The sequence below is a fragment of the Perissodus microlepis genome, chromosome 13 (genome assembly GCF_051167445.1).
Source record: "Perissodus microlepis isolate ML-2025 ecotype Zambia chromosome 13, ASM5116744v1, whole genome shotgun sequence".
Taxonomy (NCBI): domain Eukaryota; kingdom Metazoa; phylum Chordata; class Actinopteri; order Cichliformes; family Cichlidae; genus Perissodus; species Perissodus microlepis.
The window spans coordinates 14,259,302-14,280,083 of record NC_140473.1 but is presented as its reverse complement, the minus strand read 5'-3'; the positions used below and the strand labels follow the sequence as shown (position 1 = coordinate 14,280,083).

Below are 20,782 nucleotides of genomic sequence, written 5' to 3'. Positions count from 1 at the left end.
AAACCATTTCTATCGCTGGTGAAAATGTTGTTTTTGATATGCAGTTTCAACATAACCTGCTGGTCTTCTCCACCTTAAAACAAATATTTGATAAAAAAACGTTCATCACTGTTTAAATATTATCATAATGATGTACATGGGAGTCACACCTTAATAAAATCCGTGACTACCGAATTATCACACACAGTTTTTCTGTTGGCTGGGATACATCATAACTGAGGATGGTACGTATTTTACACTTTCTTTTATATATTTTCTAATCACAGCTATTTTTTAAAATAACTTTCAGTATAAATGTAGATATGAATAGTTATGTGAGATTTCAATCACGTAATTGTTGTCAGAGTGTATATATTTTACAAACTCAGTTCCAAAAATGTTATAAAATGTAAAAGAAAACAGATTTTTAAATCTCATAAACCCATGTTTTATTCACCATAGAACATATAAATCATACCAGTGTTTAAAAAGAGAAAATTTAACATTTAAAAAAAAAATCACTGTGTTGCATCCACTCTTTTTTTTAACAATAGTCCACAAAAATCTGGGAAATGAGACCAGCTGATGAACTTTTATTAGAGGAATGCTATCCCATTCTTCGTTGATATAGGATTCCATCTCTTTAACAGTCCTGGGTCTTCTTTCTCATATTGTATTGCATATTGCATATTTCTTGATCGACCAAAAGTTTGGTTCGCTTTGTCCATTTTAAATGAGCTTTGGCTCAGAGAAGATGGTGGCTTTTCATCATCATGTTCATATATGGCTTCTTCTTTGTATGATAGAGCTTTAAGTGGCATTTGTGGATGACACAGTTAACTTTGTACAGTGATTTCTGGAAGTGTTTTTTTGAGCCCATGCAGGGATTTCCATGACAGATTCATCCTTGTTCTTAATCTCATCCTGCCTGATGGACCAAAGATCAAACGTCCAGAATTCATTTTCAGCCGTATCTCTTGCGCACAGAGATTTCTGCAGATGCTCTGAATCTTTGGATGATGTTTTGTACTGTAGATGATGAAATATTCAAAGTCTTTGCAGTTTATGTTGGGTCACATTATTCTGAAATTCTTCCACAATTTGTAGAGGCAGATTTTTGCAGATTGGTAAACCTCTGCTCAGTCCTGTTACTAACCTGTTGCCAATGAACCTAATTACAAATCTTTGACTTTCTTTTTAGTAATTGTACCTACTTTTTTTTTTAGATGTGGTACTGTCAATTCAGATTCAAAATAAGCTCATAATTTTCATGAATTAGTAAAATATCTTAGTTTAAACACTGAGTTTATGACACCTGCGAATCAATTTGCCTTTTCAGAATTGTATTTTATATTTACACACGCCTCGGGTTATGTAAGATATAAGGTACAACTGTGTATTCACTGTGTCAACTGAACAGAATAGTTGTTAGTCGAAGCAGTAGTTGGCCATTTCCTGTCATGTTAAAGGTCTTAAAAGGATAGAAATTACTTTAGTATGAAATGTGTTTCTCTTTCAGTCCTCTCTACATGTGTTTGTCTGTCTGCTGGGGCTCGTTGTGCTCTGTCACTCTCAATGCTTCTTCGAGGAGTTAGAGGTCAAAGATCCAAATAACCCTCCAAAAGGTGAGTCACATGAGACCTTTCTTGTACAGATACAATACTGCAGCAGTGCAGCAGGACACTGGGTGTGGTGGAAAGGTTTCTCTGTCATGATTTACAGATATTAGACATTTATTCCACATCTAATCCCTTAACCACACCTATGCATACACTGATAGATACTTAAACACAAGTAAGGAGTGCCTCTGAGTAAGTAAGTCAACAACTCCTTTGAGTTGAGCTGTGTTTTCATTTCTTTACATGTAGGGTGTGTGGATAAGGATGGAGAGCTGCATGATTTTGACTCTGCATGGGTGAGAGACTGCATGGACTGCTCTTGTACAAGCGAGGGTTTGAGCTGCTGTAGCAAGTAAGACTTCCACATTATTGTTTTTTTTTTTAATCATTAAGGCATTTTTTCTTTAAACAAATAAACCTCTTTTCTCTCAGCTTTCTTACTCTGGACTGTGATAAGTTCTCTTTTTAGGCTTTAACAGTGATAACTTCCAATTTAAGAGTTACTAAATGAACAAAAACTCCTGAAATTGTTTTTGATTATTATTGTTTCTTTTTTTCTTTTTGTATCATAGGATCCCCGATGCAAACACTGTAGATGTTCCTGAGGAGTGTGAGCTGGTTGTGAATGAGAAGGCCTGCTCTGTTAAGGTGGTGATGAAGTCTGACAATGAAAAAGAGTGCAGCCCTATCTGAATACACTCTAAAGGCGACTAAAATCCAGACTGGGTCTAGATTATGACATTAAATTACCAATGAACAAAGATTACCACTTTATCAAACTTGCTCTTCATCAATAAATTCGGTTCAACTCTGCTTCCTGAGTCTTCAGTGTCTTCTTGTCAGCACTTGCAGCTGGTTTCATTTTCAGGATGCAATTGAATAAATTCACCACTGTGTGACAGCAGAGCACGGTCCTCAGAGGGTCTTTGGCACCTGAAGGGGCTCTAAGCACAATTATAGCTGTGCTCCTCTCACTGCTGCCTCTGACACAATCGCTTTGGTTGTTATTGTGCACAGCTTCTTCTCCAACTCTAATCCCTGAGGATTCACACCTGTTCAGTGCATCATTTTCTCTCATCCTGGCTTCACTGAAACTCATTTTTCAGCAAATCCATCACGTGAGTCCTTTTTCTTTTCTTTTTTTTAAACACGCAATATTGATGTATTGAATGGATTCATCATCGTTGTCGAGGGAAATCAGTATTGATTAGGATTCAATCAGCTATGAAATGAATGCTGTATTGTTTCTAGACTGTCAGCTTGCAGTGTCCAGAGACTGTAAGCAGGTGTATTGTAGGTCTCTCCTTCTACAAATATCTTTTCAATTATACAGTCTAACAAAAGCATCTGACAGCACGCATCTCTGGTGGTATTTATCCAAAAGAAAACGCAAACAGGGGAACAACATTGCATTCATATTTCATGTTGAAATGTAAAGAGAACCACATTGTGAAAGTATTTGTAGTAGATTTGAGAGGTGTCACCCACAATCCCTGACACCTCAAGCAGATAACAAGGCTTAGCTCAGGTTGAGCACACTGCACAGTGCCTGCTGCCGTTACCCTGATTATAACCGGCACAAGGCAATATGAAAGAAAATAGTCCCTGAGCAGCTGTATTGATTGCACACACATATTGGACTATTCTTTTGGATTTAGGACATTTTTAGAATCTAGTAAGTGGCTGTACTGGTAAGAAGTGAAGCAGAAACACAACCTGTGATTGCAGAGGGGTAATTGAAAGACTGGGCTTTTTTTGTTTTTCAGTCAAGCATATATCTTTGTTATTTTCATTTTCAAATGCATTTTACCTGCAGTACAGATTCATTACACGCAAAAAAAAAAAACCCAAATCGTTCATCCCTTTGGAATAGCACATGTCAGACCTTTATAATCAAGTGCAGTGTTCAGCTATAATAAACTATTTTTCATTTCTCAGAAATATTACCTTTATATGACACTACCCACAGCACACTTTAGCAGGTAGATTAAGTGCAAGATTGCTGCTTAAAAGGTATATGTGGAATCCACCTTTCACTGCACAGTACAATGTCTTTTTAAAAATAAAAAGGTGAAGCTTCTCCAAGGAAAATTACAGCCTTGCCTTCATTTCTGTTTCATCTATTTTCTCTGAGATGGAGGGCACTTTTTGAGGCAAAGGTAAGAATAATATGACGGGTCAAGTGGAGACAGGTCACAGTGTTCCTTACCATGCAGAGACTTAGCGCTGCAGTGTGTCCAACACACTAACACAACTACTTGATGTATGTGTTCCCCACAGCATCGCATAATTGCAGCATTAGCGGTTTAAAAATGGCTGTTGGTTTTCAATATTTCCTTTTCTTACTACTGCTGTACATGGTTTCTACTCACTGTTGCAGTTATTTGTTGCATGTAGTTACCAGTAACATTACACTTGCCTTTCCTCACCGAACAAAGGATGATCGATGCTGTGCCACCCTGCCTGCAGCTCACTCAACACACTGACAGAGTAGGTTAGTAATGATGCAGGGTGAAGTGACTGATAGCAAAGTGTGTGCGCTGTTAATGGAAAGTGACAGTCTCGTTTTCTTGTGGTTTTCATGGCACATAGCAGAGGTTCCAGGGGAGATGGCTACAGTCCATTTTTAGGATCATGACAATGTCATACCCTTTCATTAAAATAAATGAATCTAAGTCCGTGTATTCATAATAATTTTGATATCATTAGCTTTTTATGTTCAGTCTTGAGACCTGACTGTTGATTTTTGGACAAGGAATTGCAGCAATGATTAGTGTGAGGCCAAGTCGCTTACAAAAGAATGTAATTATCACCTTTTGCTTCTTGTATTCAAAGTCTTTTGTTATTTAAACTGTGAAAGCACTTCATATTTTCTTCCTTTTTATATAGGTTTCATTCTTACATGAGGACTGCAGTCAACCTGATATCTAAGACAAAGATAAATCTAGATGTTTAATAATTATAATGTTCAACATCTGGATTTAAAGTGTGGAGGATCGCAAAAGCAGTTGTTGGTCCTGACGGTTTGTCTCCACCGCGTGCATTTTTTCTGCACGTTTTTCAGTCATCTGTCTCACAGGACTGACAGAACACATACTCTCTTATCTTCACCAACTCACCTACACAAGCACAGCTTCTGTTGTGTTTTATTTGAGTTATCGAGTCTATTTTGCCTTTTGTAATGTACAAACATTCACTGGCCACTTTGTTAGGTACAGTGGTTCAACTGCTTGTTAACACAAATATAATCAGCTGTCACATGGACGCTAGTTAATTTAGATATGAAGTTCAAACTTAGCATTAGAATGGGATGATTTAAGGTACTTTGAATGTCGCATGATTGTTGCTGATATAAGGGTTGGTCTGATTGTGTCAGAAACTACTTGGATTATCCCACACCATTGTCTCTACAGTTTTCAGAGAACAGCCCAAAAAAGCCTGGGCTAAAATGTCTAGTTGATGCCAAAAGTCAAAGGAGTATGGCCAGATTGCCTAGATAGAAGGGCAACAGTAACTCTAATAACCGCTCTTTATGACAGAGCTATGCAGAAGAGCATCTCTAAACACATTACCTGTCAAGCCTTGAAGCGTATAGGCCAGGGGTAGGGAACCCGAGAGCCAGTGTCCTGCAGGTTTTAGATGTGTCCTTAATCCAACACAGCTGATCTAAATGGCTAAATTACCTCTTCAACATGTCTTGAAGTCTCCAGAGGCCTGGTGATGAACTAATCATTTGATTCAGACGTGTTGATCAAGGGTGAGATCTAAAACCTGCAGGACACCGGCTCTCGAGGCCTGGAGTTCCCTACCCCTGGTATAGGCAGTAGCAGAAGACCACGCTAGATGCCACTCCTGTCAGCTAAGAAGAGGAATGCAAAGAATCTTCTTAGCTGACATTTCACACAAGCTAACCAGAAGTGGACAGGAAAAGACTGGAAAAATGTTGCTTGGTCTGATGAAAAAAATTTGATGGGTCAGAATTTTGCATAATAAACATAAATAAACACAATAAAGATCTATCCTGCCTAGTAATGGTGAAATGGCTTGGGGGATATTTTTTTTGTACACTCTGTGCCTCTTTATACCAACTGAACATCATTTAAATAGTACAGCCTACCCGAGTATTGTTGATGATCATGTTTTTTATGACCATATTGCATCTATACTCAGATGGCTGCTTGCAGCAGAAATATGCATCATTTCAGAAATAGAGCACCTTTGGGATGTGGTAGAATGGGAGATAAACGCACAGCCAAAAAATCTGCACCAACTGTGTGACTCTATCATGTTCATTTGGACCAAAACTCTGAGGAATTTTTCCAGCACTTTGTTGAATCTCTGCCATGAAGAATTAATGCACTCCAAAGGCAAACGGGGGACCAACCTTGTACTGGCAAAGCGTAACTAATAAATGGGGCCAGTGAATGCAATACTACTTGTTTAGTGGGATCTGAGGACTTCCAAAATGTCAGGTAATATACGACTCAGTAGTGGGCCAGAAGCAATCTTGTGTAGAGACAGATTGACCATAAAGTAACTGCAATGACTCACACAGACCATCCATTACTCGCAGTCCTGATATCCTTGCTACACCAAAGAGCCCCTGCGAATTTGAAGTCAGCAAACTAGCCAATGAGTCATCATAGTGTTTAGGATTTCTGCTCTGGGGACCCATGAATGTTAGTAAAACATTTCATAGTAACCCACTCATCCATTTTCTTTTGCTTACCAACCCCTGGACAGGTTCTCAGTCTGTCGCAGGGCTAACACAGAGACAGACAAACATGTTCTCATCACTTAGATTCACCATTTAACCTAAACTGACTAACTGCATGTCTTTGGACTGTGGGAGGAAGCCGGAGTACCCGTGCAGACACAGGAGAACATAAAAAACTCCACACAGAAAGGCCTCAGCCTGAACCTGGAACCTTCTTGCCTTGAAGCAACAGTGCTAACCACTGTTCCACCCAGGGGCGTAATTTCCAGGGGGGTTAGAGGGGTTATGACCCCCCCCCAATAATCAGACGCAACCAATATAACAGGTATTACCAGCAATATAGTAGCATATTTAATCATCTGGGAATTTACCCAGATTTATTTATTTATTTAGACAGAGATCTTGACACCCCCCCCCCTCCCCCCCCCCCAATGTTCAGCACAAAGCTACGCTGATGGTTCCACCCCATCAAACATTTATTGTACATATAATTTAACTTCCTTCAACTCTATCACGCACTAATTCCTCACACATCTAGTTTCTATTTTTTCCTTCATTTATAGCAACAGTATTACTCCTACATACACAGATTAATTGACTTCTATAGTATAAGAGCAGTAGAATAAATGCATTTCATGAATCTGTGATTTCTCTCTTTGTTTCAGATGGATGTTTTCAGAGGGCTGGGATGGACAGTTTGACCCATGGTGCTGGTGACACTTCAGTCTTGGTGAGATGTCCTTGAGTGGCAACACAACCCAGTCTTCTTTGTCAGCGTCACCTTTTCCTTTGATCTTCAACAGCTCCACCCCTCCACAATCCTCAGCTTGGGAGAAAGAGCGAGCCAGCCATGGGTCTGTACAGGACTGGCCAGGGAATGAGACCCAGCTCCTCTCAGACTTCGCCATCCTGGAGCATGATGAGCAGTGCCACATGTCTCCTGTCCTGACAGCATGCCTTGTAGCCTGGTACAGTGTTACAATGGTGCTAGGGTTGGTGGGCAACATTGGCCTCATTTGCATCATTGCCCGCCGCAGAGAAAAGGTCAATGTCACCAGCATTTTCATCTGCAACCTGTCATTTTCTGACATTCTGGTATGTGTCTTCTGCCTCCCCTTCACTGTCATATACACAATCATGGACCACTGGGTGTTTGGCTCGCTGTTATGTCGCCTGGTGCCGTTCATCCAGTGTGTCTCTGTGAGTGTGTCAGTGCTGTCTCTAGTATTTATCGCCTTAGAAAGGCACCAGCTTATCATTAACCCCTCTGGATGGAAACCAAGTGTTCCTCAGGCCTATATGGCAATTGTTCTCATTTGGATACTGGCCTGCTTCACATCTTTGCCTTTCTTGGCCTTTCAGCTGCTCACAAATGAGCCCTATACCAATGTAATCCTGCCCGTGTCATCGGTACATGACCAAGATTTTCCTCATGCTTATCTCAACACATCTCCTACTCATACATACAAAAACCTGTCTGCGCTTCAAAATTCATACCGTTCCCTCTTTTCTTACGTCCCCACCTCTTCACATATGGAAGCCTGTGTGGAGCACTGGCCATCCCAGGGTCACAGGGTCGCTTACACCACGTGGCTTCTGCTGTTCCAGTACTGTGGGCCACTGTTTTTGGTCCTGCTCTGTTATGTTAGAGTTATTGTGCGGCTCCGTCACCGCAAAGAAATGTTGGACCGCGCCCGGACCCCGGAGTGCCAGCGCATGACCCACAGCCGCCGGATCAACATCATGCTGGTTGCTCTCATAACAGTCTTTGCCCTTTGCTGGCTTCCGCTCACCATCTTCAACGTGGTGTCAGACTGGAACCAGGAGGCTCTGCCTGTCTGTCACCACAACCTGCTGTTCTCCCTCTGCCACCTGCTGGCCATGTCCTCCACCTGCATTAACCCCGTCATCTACGGATTCCTCAACTCCAACTTTAGGCAAGAGGTGAGCGAGGTGCTCCTACACTGCCGCTGTTTCCCACTAGAGGAAGAGTGTGAGCAATATCCCATGTCCACTGTGCACATTGAAGTGTCCCATACCTCTGTGCCTCTAACCTGCAGGAGCAACTCTGTGTGACACTGATGCTTCAGCCTAAAGGATCCTTCTTACATAAACTGTACAGTTGTAAGACAAACTGTTGCTGTTTGTTCTTACTTTAATGTCAATAGATCCATTTAAAAAGCAGCTTAAAGCTATTTATTGTAAATTTATATGTTTAAAAAAGTTAACCACAAGTTTATGTAAAAAAAAAAAAAAAAAATCTATGTTTTGTGTTAAATAAATATTAACTGAACTTAAACTAGGACGAAACTGTACTTTTGTATGATACCAGTATGTAACATAACATGGTGCAATCAGTCAGCCCAGCAAGTCACTGAAGCCTTGTTTCCACAACTTTGGCTCAACTCAACTTTGCTATACTCAGTTTCTCATTTCCACCTCAATGTGCATGGGGTCGTTATAACAACGTCATTGTTATCTGACAAAGACAACAACGATGGAGGACATCGAGGGAGTGGTATAAGTCTATAAGTCTATGGGTTTTTCTCAGACTTGGAAACCACGGTGTTGGTTTTTGTTGCTGGGTTTAACCTTTCCATTTGCACCTAATGACAAACCCTAAAAACAAGGTGAAGTCCAGTCAAATAGGTACTTGTAGAAAACAGGCATTAGTCATTAACGCATTACTATGAAACAGATTCCCAAAGTGTGGGCTGGAGCCACAATAGGCTGCGAGTGTACTGCAGGTACAGAAATTCCGTTAAATGGATTTATTTATATAAAAAGTGAATAAAAATGATAAGATGCGGTTAGTTTGTTATATTACTTATTAATCCAACCTAAATTTGCTTCTCTTGTATTGAAGTTTATATCCCAGTAGCAGGTGGGTCCCATATTGACCATAGTATTTTACGTATGACTTGGTAACTTTAGCAATTTCTAGCCAAAAGCCTGTTTATGTTTTTTGAATAACATTTTCAAGGAAATACATCTCTTTTTATTGTATTTTAATTGAAGTGAACATTTAAAATGGGTGTGCCCCATGGGATCTTCTGGTTTTTAATTGGGCTGAAGCACTCTTGACTTTGGGAATCGCTGCTATAAACAATGGTGGTGCAGAAAAAGCAAAACTTTTTGAGGAATTTAAAGTAAGGGTTAAAAGAAATATCACCAGTCAAAAGAAATGCACAACACCTAAGAAAAAATCTCAACACATCTACTGGTAAAATGCTGCCTGCAGTGGTGAAAATTGTAGTCAACATTTGCATAACAAAAATACCTTTAAAGTGCAATGTTTTGTCAGTGGTTTAAAGTGAAGTGTTTCATACGGTGTCTTACTATGAGCAAACTGCAACTATAAAGACACTGAAAAAGGACGTGCATTTAATCTTAACTGTTGCTTTTTCAGAATTTCATGCTTCATGCCATATACTATCTTACTGTATCCTGTTATTATGACATAAATCCAGCGGGTGTTAGCTTAACTGTGACTTATAGAATTACTGCCAGTTAAACATTTTAACACTTTAAATTTATGCTGGAATCATAGAACAAATCCATATTGCAGTATTATCAACACCTACAGTGGTGACCAGAGATAAAGGGAAAACAGAATGAAAGAGTGGAGGACCATAGTAAATGCTGATATATTTATAAGGCATGAGTGGTCATTTGACAGGTATCGCAATGTTTTAGGACCAGTGTGGTTGGGGTTGTTCAGTTCAGGTGTCTCAATGAGCCATCAGACACCAAGAATAGTTATTATTCGTTTTATTTTTTGCACCTGTTTTCTGTGACATGTCAAAACCTTTGCTGAATCATATTAGTTGTTTATTAAGTATAAAACATGTGTGACCATACTGTGGCCTTCAGACTCACCGGACCTCAAACCAACAAAATGCCTAAAGTAAACTTTGAAGTGATGTGTTACACGGTGGGAGGGAATGCCTCTCATAAGGATTCTATTCATCCTTCCATACACGTTCAGAGACTGTGAACTGTTCAGAGACTGTTTGTAACAGAGACTGTTTCAGAGACTGTGCTACCAGTTGTGGTGGTAGCACAGGCCCTAAGTATAAATGTTCATTTCATTTATTGTGGAACTGCACGGTGTGCCATTTTGAGACAAATTAGACGCTAATGTTACAAACTGTTTTATGAGTGACCCCCTGCCGTTGTATTTCACGTATTTCAGTACAATTCAGTTTTTTATATTCATAGTATCAACCCTGTGAAATTTCTGTCTTAGTTTTCATAGTGAAGAAAACACAAGGTGGGTTTTGTTCTGTGATTGAAGTGACAAATAAAACTGAAACTTACTAACTTATATACATTGTTAAATTGCAGGCCTTAATTTATTTTAGATGGGTTCAGTAAATATTAAAATGCTTGGACATCAAATGTGCATGGGCATGATTTAAACTACATCAAAATGTGTTAAATAACTTGTTTCGTTGAGGCAGTATGTTTATGTTGTTGCAGTAAGTGCCAAGTTTTGCCTGCATGTGGATTACTTAAACGTGTCTTATCTAGAGACTTACTTATGTGTGAATTTAATAAATTTATATTCCTTGAAAGCGTCACAACTAATATCTCAAATAAATGTCTGTTTTAACTTCGACTACATTGCCAAAAGTATTAACTCGCCCCTTATGATGATTGACTTCAGGTGATCCAAACACTTCCGTGGCCACAGGTGTATAAATTCAAGCACCTTGGCATGCAGACTGCTTCTACAAACATTTGTGAAAGAATGGGTCACTCTCAAGAGCTCACTGAAACTCAGCATGGTACTGTGATAGGATCCCACCAGTGCAGCAAGTCCAGCTACTAAATATTCCACAGTCAGCTGTTAGTGGTATTATAACAAAGTGTTAGGGATTGGGAATGACAGCAACTCAAAATGGTAGGCCACAGAGCTGGGTCAACGGACACTAAGGCACATAGTGCACAAACGTCGCCAACTTTCTGCAGAGTCAGTCCCTACAGGTCTCTAAACTTCCTGTGGCCTCAGGATGAGCTCAAAAACATTGTGTAGAGGGCTTCATGGAATGGGTTTTCATAGCTGAGCAGCTGCATCCAAGCCTTACATAACCAAGTGCAATGCAAAGTGTCAGTGTAAAACATGCCACTGGACTCTAGAGCAGTGGAGATGTGTTCTCTGGAGTGACAAATCACGCTTCTCCATCTGCCAATCGGATGGTGGAGTCTGGGTTTGGCAGTTGCCATGAGAACAGTACTTGTTTGCATTGTGTCGAGTGTAAAATCTGGTTGAGGGGGGGTATATGGTGTAAAGTTGTTTTTTGGGAGTTGGGGTCGGCCCCTTAGTTAAAGAAACTCTAAATGGTTCAGCATACCAAGACTTTTTGGACAATTTCATTCTCATATCTTTGTGGGAACAAATTGGTTCAACCTGGCTGCACACCAGTGCAGGATTAGCGAGTTTGGTGTGGAAGAACTTGACTGGCCTGTCCTGACCACAAACCAGCAAAGCACATTTGAGATGAATTAGTGCAGAGGCTGCAAACCAGCACTTCTTGTCCAACATCATTGTCTGACCTCACAGATGCACTTCTGGAGTCTGCAGATTTCTGAATGTTCAGAAATCCCAATAAACACACTCCTAAACCTTAGGGAAAGCCTTCCCAGAAGAGTTGACGGTATTATAGCTGCAATCATATTAAACCCTTTGGATTAAGAGGAGGATGTCACTAAAATTCATAAGCATGTCAATGCAAATGAGCCAACATAGTGTAGATCATGTGTCATGAATTTATATGTAATTCACCTGCAAGCTGCTTTTTAAAACAATCTTTCTATTATTTATCATCTTTATTTATCTTCCTTGTTAGTTTTCAATTTTGTGATTAATTGTTAAAAATATTTATTTGTTTCTTTTATTTCATCAAACTTATTTATTTTGGCATTATACTTATGAGTGTACATAAACAACCAACATAATAAACAAAAAAGCAGTAACTTACAAAATCTGATGGCTACCTTTTCTTTGCGCATATCAAGTAAAATTAACTGATTATTGAATTAATTGATTGATTTTTTTTAATTAGGCAGCCTAAATCGTGAGTTTTCTTCATGGAGCAAAACAGCAAGTGGCACAAACTCATACTTAGTATCTTAACGGTACCGCATAACACTCGTCTTCTTTGGATTAGCAGTATATTTTCAGCGTTTGCAGAGCTTAACCGAATAAAAACTGTGATTAAAGGACACACGCGGTTAAGTAAACCTTTTGTAGGGGCCCTGCCACATTCCTTTCTAGACCGGAAGTGTCGTATGTCACACATTAACCAATCATAGCTGTTTGTCCCAGAATACATCATTTCCACAAACTGCACGCGCGAACAATACAAGCAGGAGTGAGTTGTTGGTCGAAACTGCGATTTAAAAGTGACTGCCACACAAAGTAAGTCAACGGCAACCTCTGAAAGTGCGTGTTTATATCTTCTTTCACGTCTTCGGACTCCTAAAAGTCACAACAAGTGAAATGTATGTGCCAGCGGAAGTATGAACCATAGACGGCCACCATGGTTAGCTTCGCGAGTTTAGCATCAAAATGCAGCCTAACGGTTTTGTTAACATTGGCATTCATTCATGCACTTTGATAAGTGTTAAATTTAACGACTCTGCCCTATATAGTTTACGTTACACAGTAACTAATGTCATATCCATATGTTTGATAACCTGCCTTGAGTCAATTTCACTAATAGGTGGTTTAGTTAGCTAACAGTAAAATTGAGCGTTTTAATAATTTGATTTAAAGTACGAGTTAGTACAAAGGTTAGAAGTCGTCATATATTTTGTATGTACCTCGCATAGAGAGTATATTCATAATTTGCAGTGCTGTGGTATTCGTTACAAGTTTAAGCATGTACCCCCAGCAAGCGTCTGTGCCTTGAGTAATTTATCAAGAAGTGCTTGGGGTAATTGAATAATTGATTTGACACAACATTACTACGCAGCTCGCTTGTTATTCTCAGTTCAGAACAAAGTTGTCAGGATCTGATACCCTAACTTCAGACAAAACTGAGATTATCAGATTTTTACGGTCAAAAATAACAAACATGGTGTCTAACCAGATATGTTGGCTTCCAGAGACATTGTGAGGAACCTAGGAGTCATTTTTGATTTGGTGTGCTCATAAAACAAATGTGTTGGACTGGTTCCTTTTATCTGGGCAGTGTCTCTAAAATGAGAAACATCCTGTTGCAGTACACCATTGCACTTTTAAGGTTGGGCTAAAAAACATCCTTTTTAATTAAGCTTATAGCTATGACTGGTTCAGGTAACCCTGAACCATCCCTTACTTATGCTGCTCAGACTGCCGCAGTACTGTTGATGCTATTTGTATAGTTAAATAATCAGTTACATTAACGTATTCCTGATTTGTGGCTTTGATTTCAACACTTGACACACTTGAATGATGACTGTCATTGATACATTTCTGATGTAGTATGGACCAGGATGGACAATTTCCTTGTTTCCTTGTGTCACAGTAAGAATTCCTTTGGACTGATGAAGCTAAACTTTAATTTCAAAAAATGTCTGGGTTTTTTTGAGTCCAATAAGTTAGTCAAGTGACTCTGTATTGTAAATAATATAAATCAGCCAGTTTTCTTGTTCATAAAAGTGTGACAGAGTAAAATTCATGCGGTCTGCTAGGTCACAAGCTCACAGTATGTCTTTTTTTTTTTTTTTTTTTTTTTTTTTTTTTAAATTTTCTAGTATCTGTGTTTCGGAGGTAAAGAGGCCAGTAATGACCACAACGACCAACTCTTCAGTTCTTAAAGGTATTGCACATCTTGGTGTTATTGCAATACATCCAGGCTCAGGTTTATGACTTTGGGTTTAAGTGTGCAACTCTGTTCAATGTATCTGCAGATGTTGTTGCCTATGTTGATGTGTGGTCAGCCGACAAAACAGGAAACTACTCAAAACCATTTGTTCAGCAGCTCCTGGAAATGGGAGCTCAGGTGAGACATTATTTTCACTTTATTGTGTTTGTTGTGTTTACAGACTGTTTAAATAAAGTTGGGTCCATGCGTTTTTAGACAACAAGGCAATTTTTGTAGTATTGCCTCTTTACACCATCAGAGTTAATTTTAAATTAAACTGTCAAGATATGATTTATGTGCAGACTTTCAGTTTTCAGTCAAGAGGTTTGTAGCTAAGTACACTTTTAATTTCACACACAATTCATCCAACTACATCTACCAGCAGTCACATAATCGGTAACCACTGATAATGGTTGCTGATGATGTAAGCCACTTGGTACCCACTGGCAGCCATACACGCCCCATCAAAGACATCAAAAAGAAGATATTTCTTAACCATGAAAATAATTCTGTCATGATCCACATTAGTTGTTTTCTGTGGCTGGTCAGACCTTTCAATGCTCCTGAGCTGGCCAGTGCATTTCTTCCCTTTAAGGATTTACCAGAATATTCATTTTTCCATTTGTGTGTTTTTTTTTTTTTTGTTTGTTTTTTTTTGGGGGGGGGGGGTTGTTTTGCCTGCATTATTTGCATGAACATCTGTTTGGGCCTCATATTTAGATTTCCTGTAAGCAGCTAATTCAACAGTTGGAATCAACTCCAGGTGTTCTATCTGCTTATTTTATATATTATATAATATATAATTTTTTTATTTATTTATTTTTTAACTGATTCTTGTTTCTGAGAAAAATCAGATCCATATGAGGACGATAGAACATTGGCAGTATAATGTCCTCGTAAGTGGATATCAGGCCCTTGTAGAGCAAAATGTAGTTTTTTGGTCTAGACAACCCATAATGTGATGCCCACATATGTGGACGCCAGGTCCTACGAGGTTAAAATCCACTGTGGAGATGTACAGAGCAAAAACTATGAAAAATGCATTGTCATTGTCCAAATTCTTGGCGACCTAATGTATATGCTTGCTGTAGATATATGCAAACTGATTACCCTTGTTTTACAGGTATCAAAAACCTTCAATAAGCAAGTCACACATGTAGTCTTCAAAAATGGTCATCCAGCAACGTGGAGAAAAGCCAAAAAAAGTAATGTGCATCTCGTCTCTGTTCTGTGGATAGGAAGGTAAGAATTACACTCAAGAGGTTAGTAGTTTTGAATTTAAGGGTCCATCATGTTTTTGTTTTTTGTTTGTTTTGGTTTTGTTTTGTTTTGTTTTTTTGTTATTATTGTGCTGTCATGAAGCCTTTTTAAGGTGTTGTGTGCCTTTTCTAATTTTTTGTGAAATGATCTTCAGATGTTATGATGATGGCGTCCGTGTGGATGAGAAGTTATATCCAGCGTTAAATGATGAAAGCAATCCTGTGCTGAAGAACAAGAAAGTGAGTGAGATGCACCTCGATGATTGTGTTGATCTTATTGTAAGCTGTAAATAAGCAGTGTGTTTATTTGGGATCACTAGCATGAATAAATAAGTGTGAATATTCCCATTTCTATTTATCCTGATGTATAAATACAGAGAAGTCACTAAATTAAATCTGATTGTTTCAAGGTAACACACTCTTTATCTTAAATATGTGTACCAGCTGTTATTATGCATTTAATCCCCAAAGACAATTGTGAGCCAAGAAAAACCTGCCAGTCAGGGAGTGGAGTGGTTCGGTTATGCTGTTTGTGCTATTTTGCTGATTCCCTTTGAGCAAGAAGTCACTGCAAATTAATAAAAAAATTAATTAATTATTTATCACCTGTCTGTGTGTCCTGTTTATGTTGATCGTTCACCTGTGTGTTTACTGTAATCTGTGTGGTCAAATCAGTGATTTTTATCTAAAACTATTCAAAAATGTATTCTGTTTGTGTTTGCTTCACGTAGCATCGTTGCATGCAGCCAAAAGATTCTCCAGAGAGGACACCTGAAAATGACAGGCGCATGAGGAAGAAATTAGATAAGATGATGAAAGACTTTGCTCCAAAAGAACCGATAGGTAAAAGGTTATAACAGCAGTGGATTTTTTTTTTTTTTTTTTTTGTCTGCCATTTCATACTTTCTTTTCTTCACAGTTACAGACGTGTCACCCATCATTATTGACGAGGAGAATGGAATAGTTTATAGCCCTGCTTTTAAAAGGTCAGAATATATGGCTCAGCGTTTGAAAGACATGAAGGATAAACGAGAAAACCTTTCACCTACAGGTAAGTGCAGCAGCAGGTGAACAGCCTGATGGACTGACAGGCTTAAAACACTTCAGGATCTTTGAAAGGAAGCCAACTCATGAAAATGTCACTGCCTTTCAGCTTCACAAATGGTTGAATCTCCCTCACCCACCAAATTGAAGCCTTCTCTTGGGAGCTCACCGAGTGTCCTCAAATTAACATGTAAGAAAACTGGGTGCTGTTATTGATATATCGATCTACAGGCAATGGTAGTGTGATATTTATCTTTCCTAACACAGAAAGTAAGCTTGTATATTGCTAAGAAAGGAAAGGGGTCTGTAATCGAATTTAGACAGGATGGTTTATTTTCTTTTTTCTTTTTCAACCAGCTTTTCTTCTTGTTTTCTCAAATACAAGACCAGCATTGTATCCCTTGTAACAGTAAAAGCTCTCAAGCCAGATTCCTATTTATAATGCCAGACTGTATCCATTAGATGCCCATTTAGTGCATCAGTAGGATTGGAAACATCAATAGTACATGTTCTAGTGAAATGTATTCATTTAAAATTAAACAGGAAATGTCTGAAGGGATTTCAGAAACAACCTGCAAGAGAGAACCTGTTTTATAGTGCTGCAGTTGGCAAACAAAATGGTACATCTTAAATTAAATTGACCAATACAGTGTTGAGTTTCTGTGTACACCGAATAGAATTAAATATCAGTGTTCCCTTAGGGACATCTTTATTGACTGTCTTGGATTGCCAAGAACAGAACACACACAAAGAAAAAGACACTGTAATCAAGAGGGTGATCAAGAGCCTTTGGATAGATTTATGGTGACTGCAGTACAGTGTTGCTTTGTAGTATCCTCTCCTAAGAAGATATCCTGGTGTTTTTATTTTGTTATATATACAGCTCTCTTCACCACCTGTTATTTAGTTTTACCACTTTGCGCAATTACTGTGGGGGTGTAGTGTTCAATCTGGATGTGTGAAAGGCAAACAGCTGCCCGTATATTTTGTATTTACATATTTGTATAAGGGTGAGAATTATTAGTAATCAGCCACACTGCAGAGCAAAACAATGGACAGAAGGTGGTTAAAATAAGTATGAAATAATTGATTTATTATTATTACTATTACACCTTAACATTTCTGTTTCTGTGTAAAATGTTCTGTTATTCTTTCTCCTACATAGATGACCAGTCAGACGATGATTCCAGTGCTTCTGTTCCTGAACTTGGTTACTCACCTGATAAGGAAGAGGGGAGAACACACACAGATGTCGGAGACCATGAACATCTTGAGCTGTCCCACAGGAAAGACTGCCTCTCACCCAGCCATCATGTGGCTGAACAGGTCATAAGTGTGCCTGCCTGCCCTGACCCTGAGCATGAAGAAGGAAATAAACAAAAAAAGTCACGGAGGACCTTGGTTAGAAAAAAAGAAATGGATAAAGACAAATCAATAGATTTTTTACAAAGTCCTTGTCAGGACAGGAAGTCTGACAACAGTAAGAACGATCAGAAAGAAGGAACCCAATCACAGATAAAGTCACCTAAATTAACACCTAATAAATCTGAGAAAAGAAAACAAAAAAACACAAAAGTAAAATCTATAGTAGAGACCAAATCCCATATTTTTCCTGACACTCTGGAATCCTCTAGCTGCCTCTCATCACCTGTACGAGGTGGTGCTGCTTCAGGACAGAAAAAACCCAAACGGGCTCAACAGTCATTTTCAGCATTGGTACGATCTTTCACTTCATCCAGTGAACACAAATGTGGCACCCCCGGTACGGCTGACAGAGGTGATGACATGTTTGAGGACTATTTCTCTTCAGCTAAACACAGCCAGAGAAAACAAAGACCTCGGCCGCTTAATCTACCGGTGGCAAGCGATATTAAAATGCCTTTTAACTTGGATCCTCTCCCAACGAATAGAAAACAAAGAAGTGAAATCTTTGGACCAAAGGGTCAAAAAAAGAGGAAACTGGAAGAAAATGACACTGGTAAACATTTTGATCAGCAGTCTGAAACTAGCATTGAAACCCAAACTCATCAAGGGGAAGAATCTTTGCCTATGTTGGGTAGTCCAAGCGTTAATAAAAAGCCAATGGGGAAAAGGCGAAGACAAAGTACCTCAACATTTACAACCATCGATAAAGCTACAAGTGAAACAACAGAAAGAAGAAGTGCATCGACTTCAGGCCAACAAACGATGTTGCCCGAGTTTAAAGCTGTGGCAGAGCTGCAGAAAAACTCTGATTTCAATGTTCCTTCTCAGATTGTGGAAAGTGAGTAGTATGGCTGCCAGAATTTAGAAAGTGTAATAATACAACCCCAGTTCTTTTTAAAAAAAAAAAAAAAAAAAAGTTCAGATGCTATGTAAGAATTAAATAAAAACAATAAAATGATTTGCCAGTCTCATAAAATAATCTTAGACATAAACGTAGAAATTTTGCATTTCATGAAAAATATGAGCTCATTTGGATTTTGAATGCAGCAGCACGTTTCAAATAGCATGGAATGGACAAGAGGTTTGAAAAGAAACCGCTGGAGAAATACTACTAAACTGATAAGGTTTGTTGGCAACAAGTCTGTAACTTTTATACAAAACATCTTAGGCAGAGAGTCACCAATCTGCATAAAAAAAAACCAACTAAAACTTGTGGACCAATTTCAGAATATTGAAGTTTTGGAGACTATGCTATACTATGAATATCTTTTTCTCCAGTTACTGGACAAATTAGGGCTAAAAATCGATACTGCATGCTTGTGATTTTTAGGCCCTCAGGCAGCCCTGCATTAAAACTGGCATGGTTCTAACAAGGAAATGACTGCATGGGCTCAGGAACACTTCTAGAAATCATTGTCTTTGAACACAGGTTGCCATGCCATCCACAAATGCAGATTAAAGCTCAGTGCTGCAAAAAGGTCTTATGTGAACATGATTCAGGACTCATAGTGGAAAATTATTCTGTGGTCTGATGAATAAACATTTGAAATTTCTTTGGAAAACATGGATGTCACATCCTCTGGCCTAAAGAGGAACGGGTCAATCTGGCTTGTCAGCATTCACTTTAAAAGACTGCATCTCTGATAGGGTGCATTGATGCTTATGGAATTGGCAGTTTGCACATCTGGAAAGGTGCCATCAGTGCTGGAAAGGTGTGTGGATATAGAGTTTCAGAGGAAAATCTGTTCCCGCACAACAAACATGTTTGTGAAGGAAAGCTTTTTATATTTCAGCAAGATGATGCCAAACTGCATACTCAATCTATTACAACACAGTGGCTTTACAAAGTCTGGGTGCTGAACTGACTTGTGAAATACAAAATCTGGAAAGAAGATCAAGGACTGTTAAGGAGCTAGAATTCTATGTCAGACAAGTATGGGACAACATTCATCTCTCAAAAGTCCAGCAGCTGGTCTCCTCAGTTCCCAGATGTTTATAGACTCATATTAAACCAAGAGAGGATGCTACACAGTGGAAAACATGGACCTAGCTTTTTTGAGACATGTTGCTGGTATACAATTCAAAATGAACTTTAAAAGAAAAACAAAAATGTAATGGTACAATTTCTCAATTTAAAGATTTGAGATGATTTCTCTGTTCTACTGTGAATAAAATGTGGGTTTATGAGACTTGTAGATCATGACATTGTTTTTATTTACATTTTACAGTGTCTCTTTCGGGGGTTTGGGTTAAAAATGAACCCAGGACTAAGGTCTGGTCTGCTCTAATGACTTCATTATGAACTGAACAAATCATATTGATAACATGGTGGGAATCTTCACAGATGTTGAAGTTTTATACTGTTGTCTGTAATCCCTGGGTTTGTGTGTGGCTTCACATGGCTTGCAGTATAATTATTCCAGCCAGTCTAAACATTTTTGTAATGCATGGTTCTTACAAGATAATATTAATAAACAAATGAGGCCTTTATGAAAGCTCTCTCATAATAATCTGTAGTTGTGTTTAACTTTTAAAGGCCTAATATCTTATTTATATATAGCACATGGTTAAATTAGATTTAAGTTGCACATAAAAGTGATCTTCCTATGTCACTGTGGGTTTTCTCTGGTTTCATTTTGCGAGTTGCAAGTTAGATTATTGGCTCTGTTTCCATATTTCCCAATGAATGCTGAGGTCTGACTCCTAAGATCCTCAACAGGATAAGTATAAACCTGGAGAAACTAAGTATGGATCAACAGATCATTTAAATTTAAGTGCTTTATTTACTGTCCAGCAACTAAATGAAGTAAGCACGTCGTAATCCTGGGCAGCCTGATCAGTTAAAATTATAGAGAAATCGAAATGCACAGTGTCATATGGTAGTAA

At 38.7% G+C, this 20,782-nt stretch overlaps 3 protein-coding genes across 4 annotated transcripts in view; all 3 read left to right on the top strand.

Moving 5' to 3' along the window:
- Positions 1-44: 44 nt before the first annotated feature.
- Positions 45-2,411, top strand: LOC146374841 (beta-microseminoprotein-like). Its single transcript, XM_084948402.1, has 4 exons — positions 45-224; positions 1,499-1,604; positions 1,848-1,950; positions 2,171-2,411. The coding sequence occupies exons 1-4, from the start codon at positions 222-224 to the stop codon at positions 2,289-2,291; spliced, it is 333 nt and encodes a 110-aa protein (XP_084804528.1). The 5' UTR covers positions 45-221; the 3' UTR covers positions 2,292-2,411.
- A 111-nt stretch (positions 2,412-2,522) lies between these two features.
- On the top strand, positions 2,523-10,907 carry npy4r (neuropeptide Y receptor Y4). Of its 2 annotated transcripts, XM_084948395.1 has the most exons (3): positions 2,523-2,716; positions 6,981-7,045; positions 7,119-10,907. In XM_084948395.1, the coding sequence occupies exons 2-3, from the start codon at positions 7,020-7,022 to the stop codon at positions 8,389-8,391; spliced, it is 1,299 nt and encodes a 432-aa protein (XP_084804521.1). In that variant the 5' UTR covers positions 2,523-2,716; positions 6,981-7,019; the 3' UTR covers positions 8,392-10,907. The 2 variants fall into 2 exon arrangements, with proteins under 2 accessions (XP_084804521.1, XP_084804520.1); XM_084948394.1 differs by having other exon boundaries at positions 2,524-2,716; positions 6,981-10,907.
- A 1,771-nt stretch (positions 10,908-12,678) lies between these two features.
- mcph1 (microcephalin 1) overlaps positions 12,679-20,782 on the top strand; it is a 32,754-nt gene continuing 24,650 nt past the window's right edge. The window contains exons 1-9 of the mRNA XM_084949279.1: positions 12,679-12,739; positions 14,059-14,123; positions 14,215-14,306; positions 15,292-15,410; positions 15,583-15,667; positions 16,159-16,270; positions 16,347-16,478; positions 16,581-16,661; positions 17,637-18,734. Of these exons, the coding sequence (XP_084805405.1) occupies positions 14,090-14,123; positions 14,215-14,306; positions 15,292-15,410; positions 15,583-15,667; positions 16,159-16,270; positions 16,347-16,478; positions 16,581-16,661; positions 17,637-18,734 (1,753 nt within the window). The 5' untranslated portion in view covers positions 12,679-12,739; positions 14,059-14,089. The remainder of the gene's footprint in view (positions 12,740-14,058; positions 14,124-14,214; positions 14,307-15,291; positions 15,411-15,582; positions 15,668-16,158; positions 16,271-16,346; positions 16,479-16,580; positions 16,662-17,636; positions 18,735-20,782) is intronic.

Bases quoted from the DNA above. Each gene is read 5' to 3' on its own strand.
- npy4r (XM_084948394.1), top strand. From the start codon at position 7,051: ATGTCCTTGAGTGGCAACACAACCCAGTCTTCTTTGTCAGCGTCACCT.
- LOC146374841 (XM_084948402.1), top strand. The intron at 1,605-1,847 runs GTGAGTCACATG...CTTTACATGTAG, and splicing joins TCCAAATAACCCTCCAAAAG to GGTGTGTGGATAAGGATGGA. The intron at 1,951-2,170 runs GTAAGACTTCCA...TTTGTATCATAG, and splicing joins GGTTTGAGCTGCTGTAGCAA to GATCCCCGATGCAAACACTG.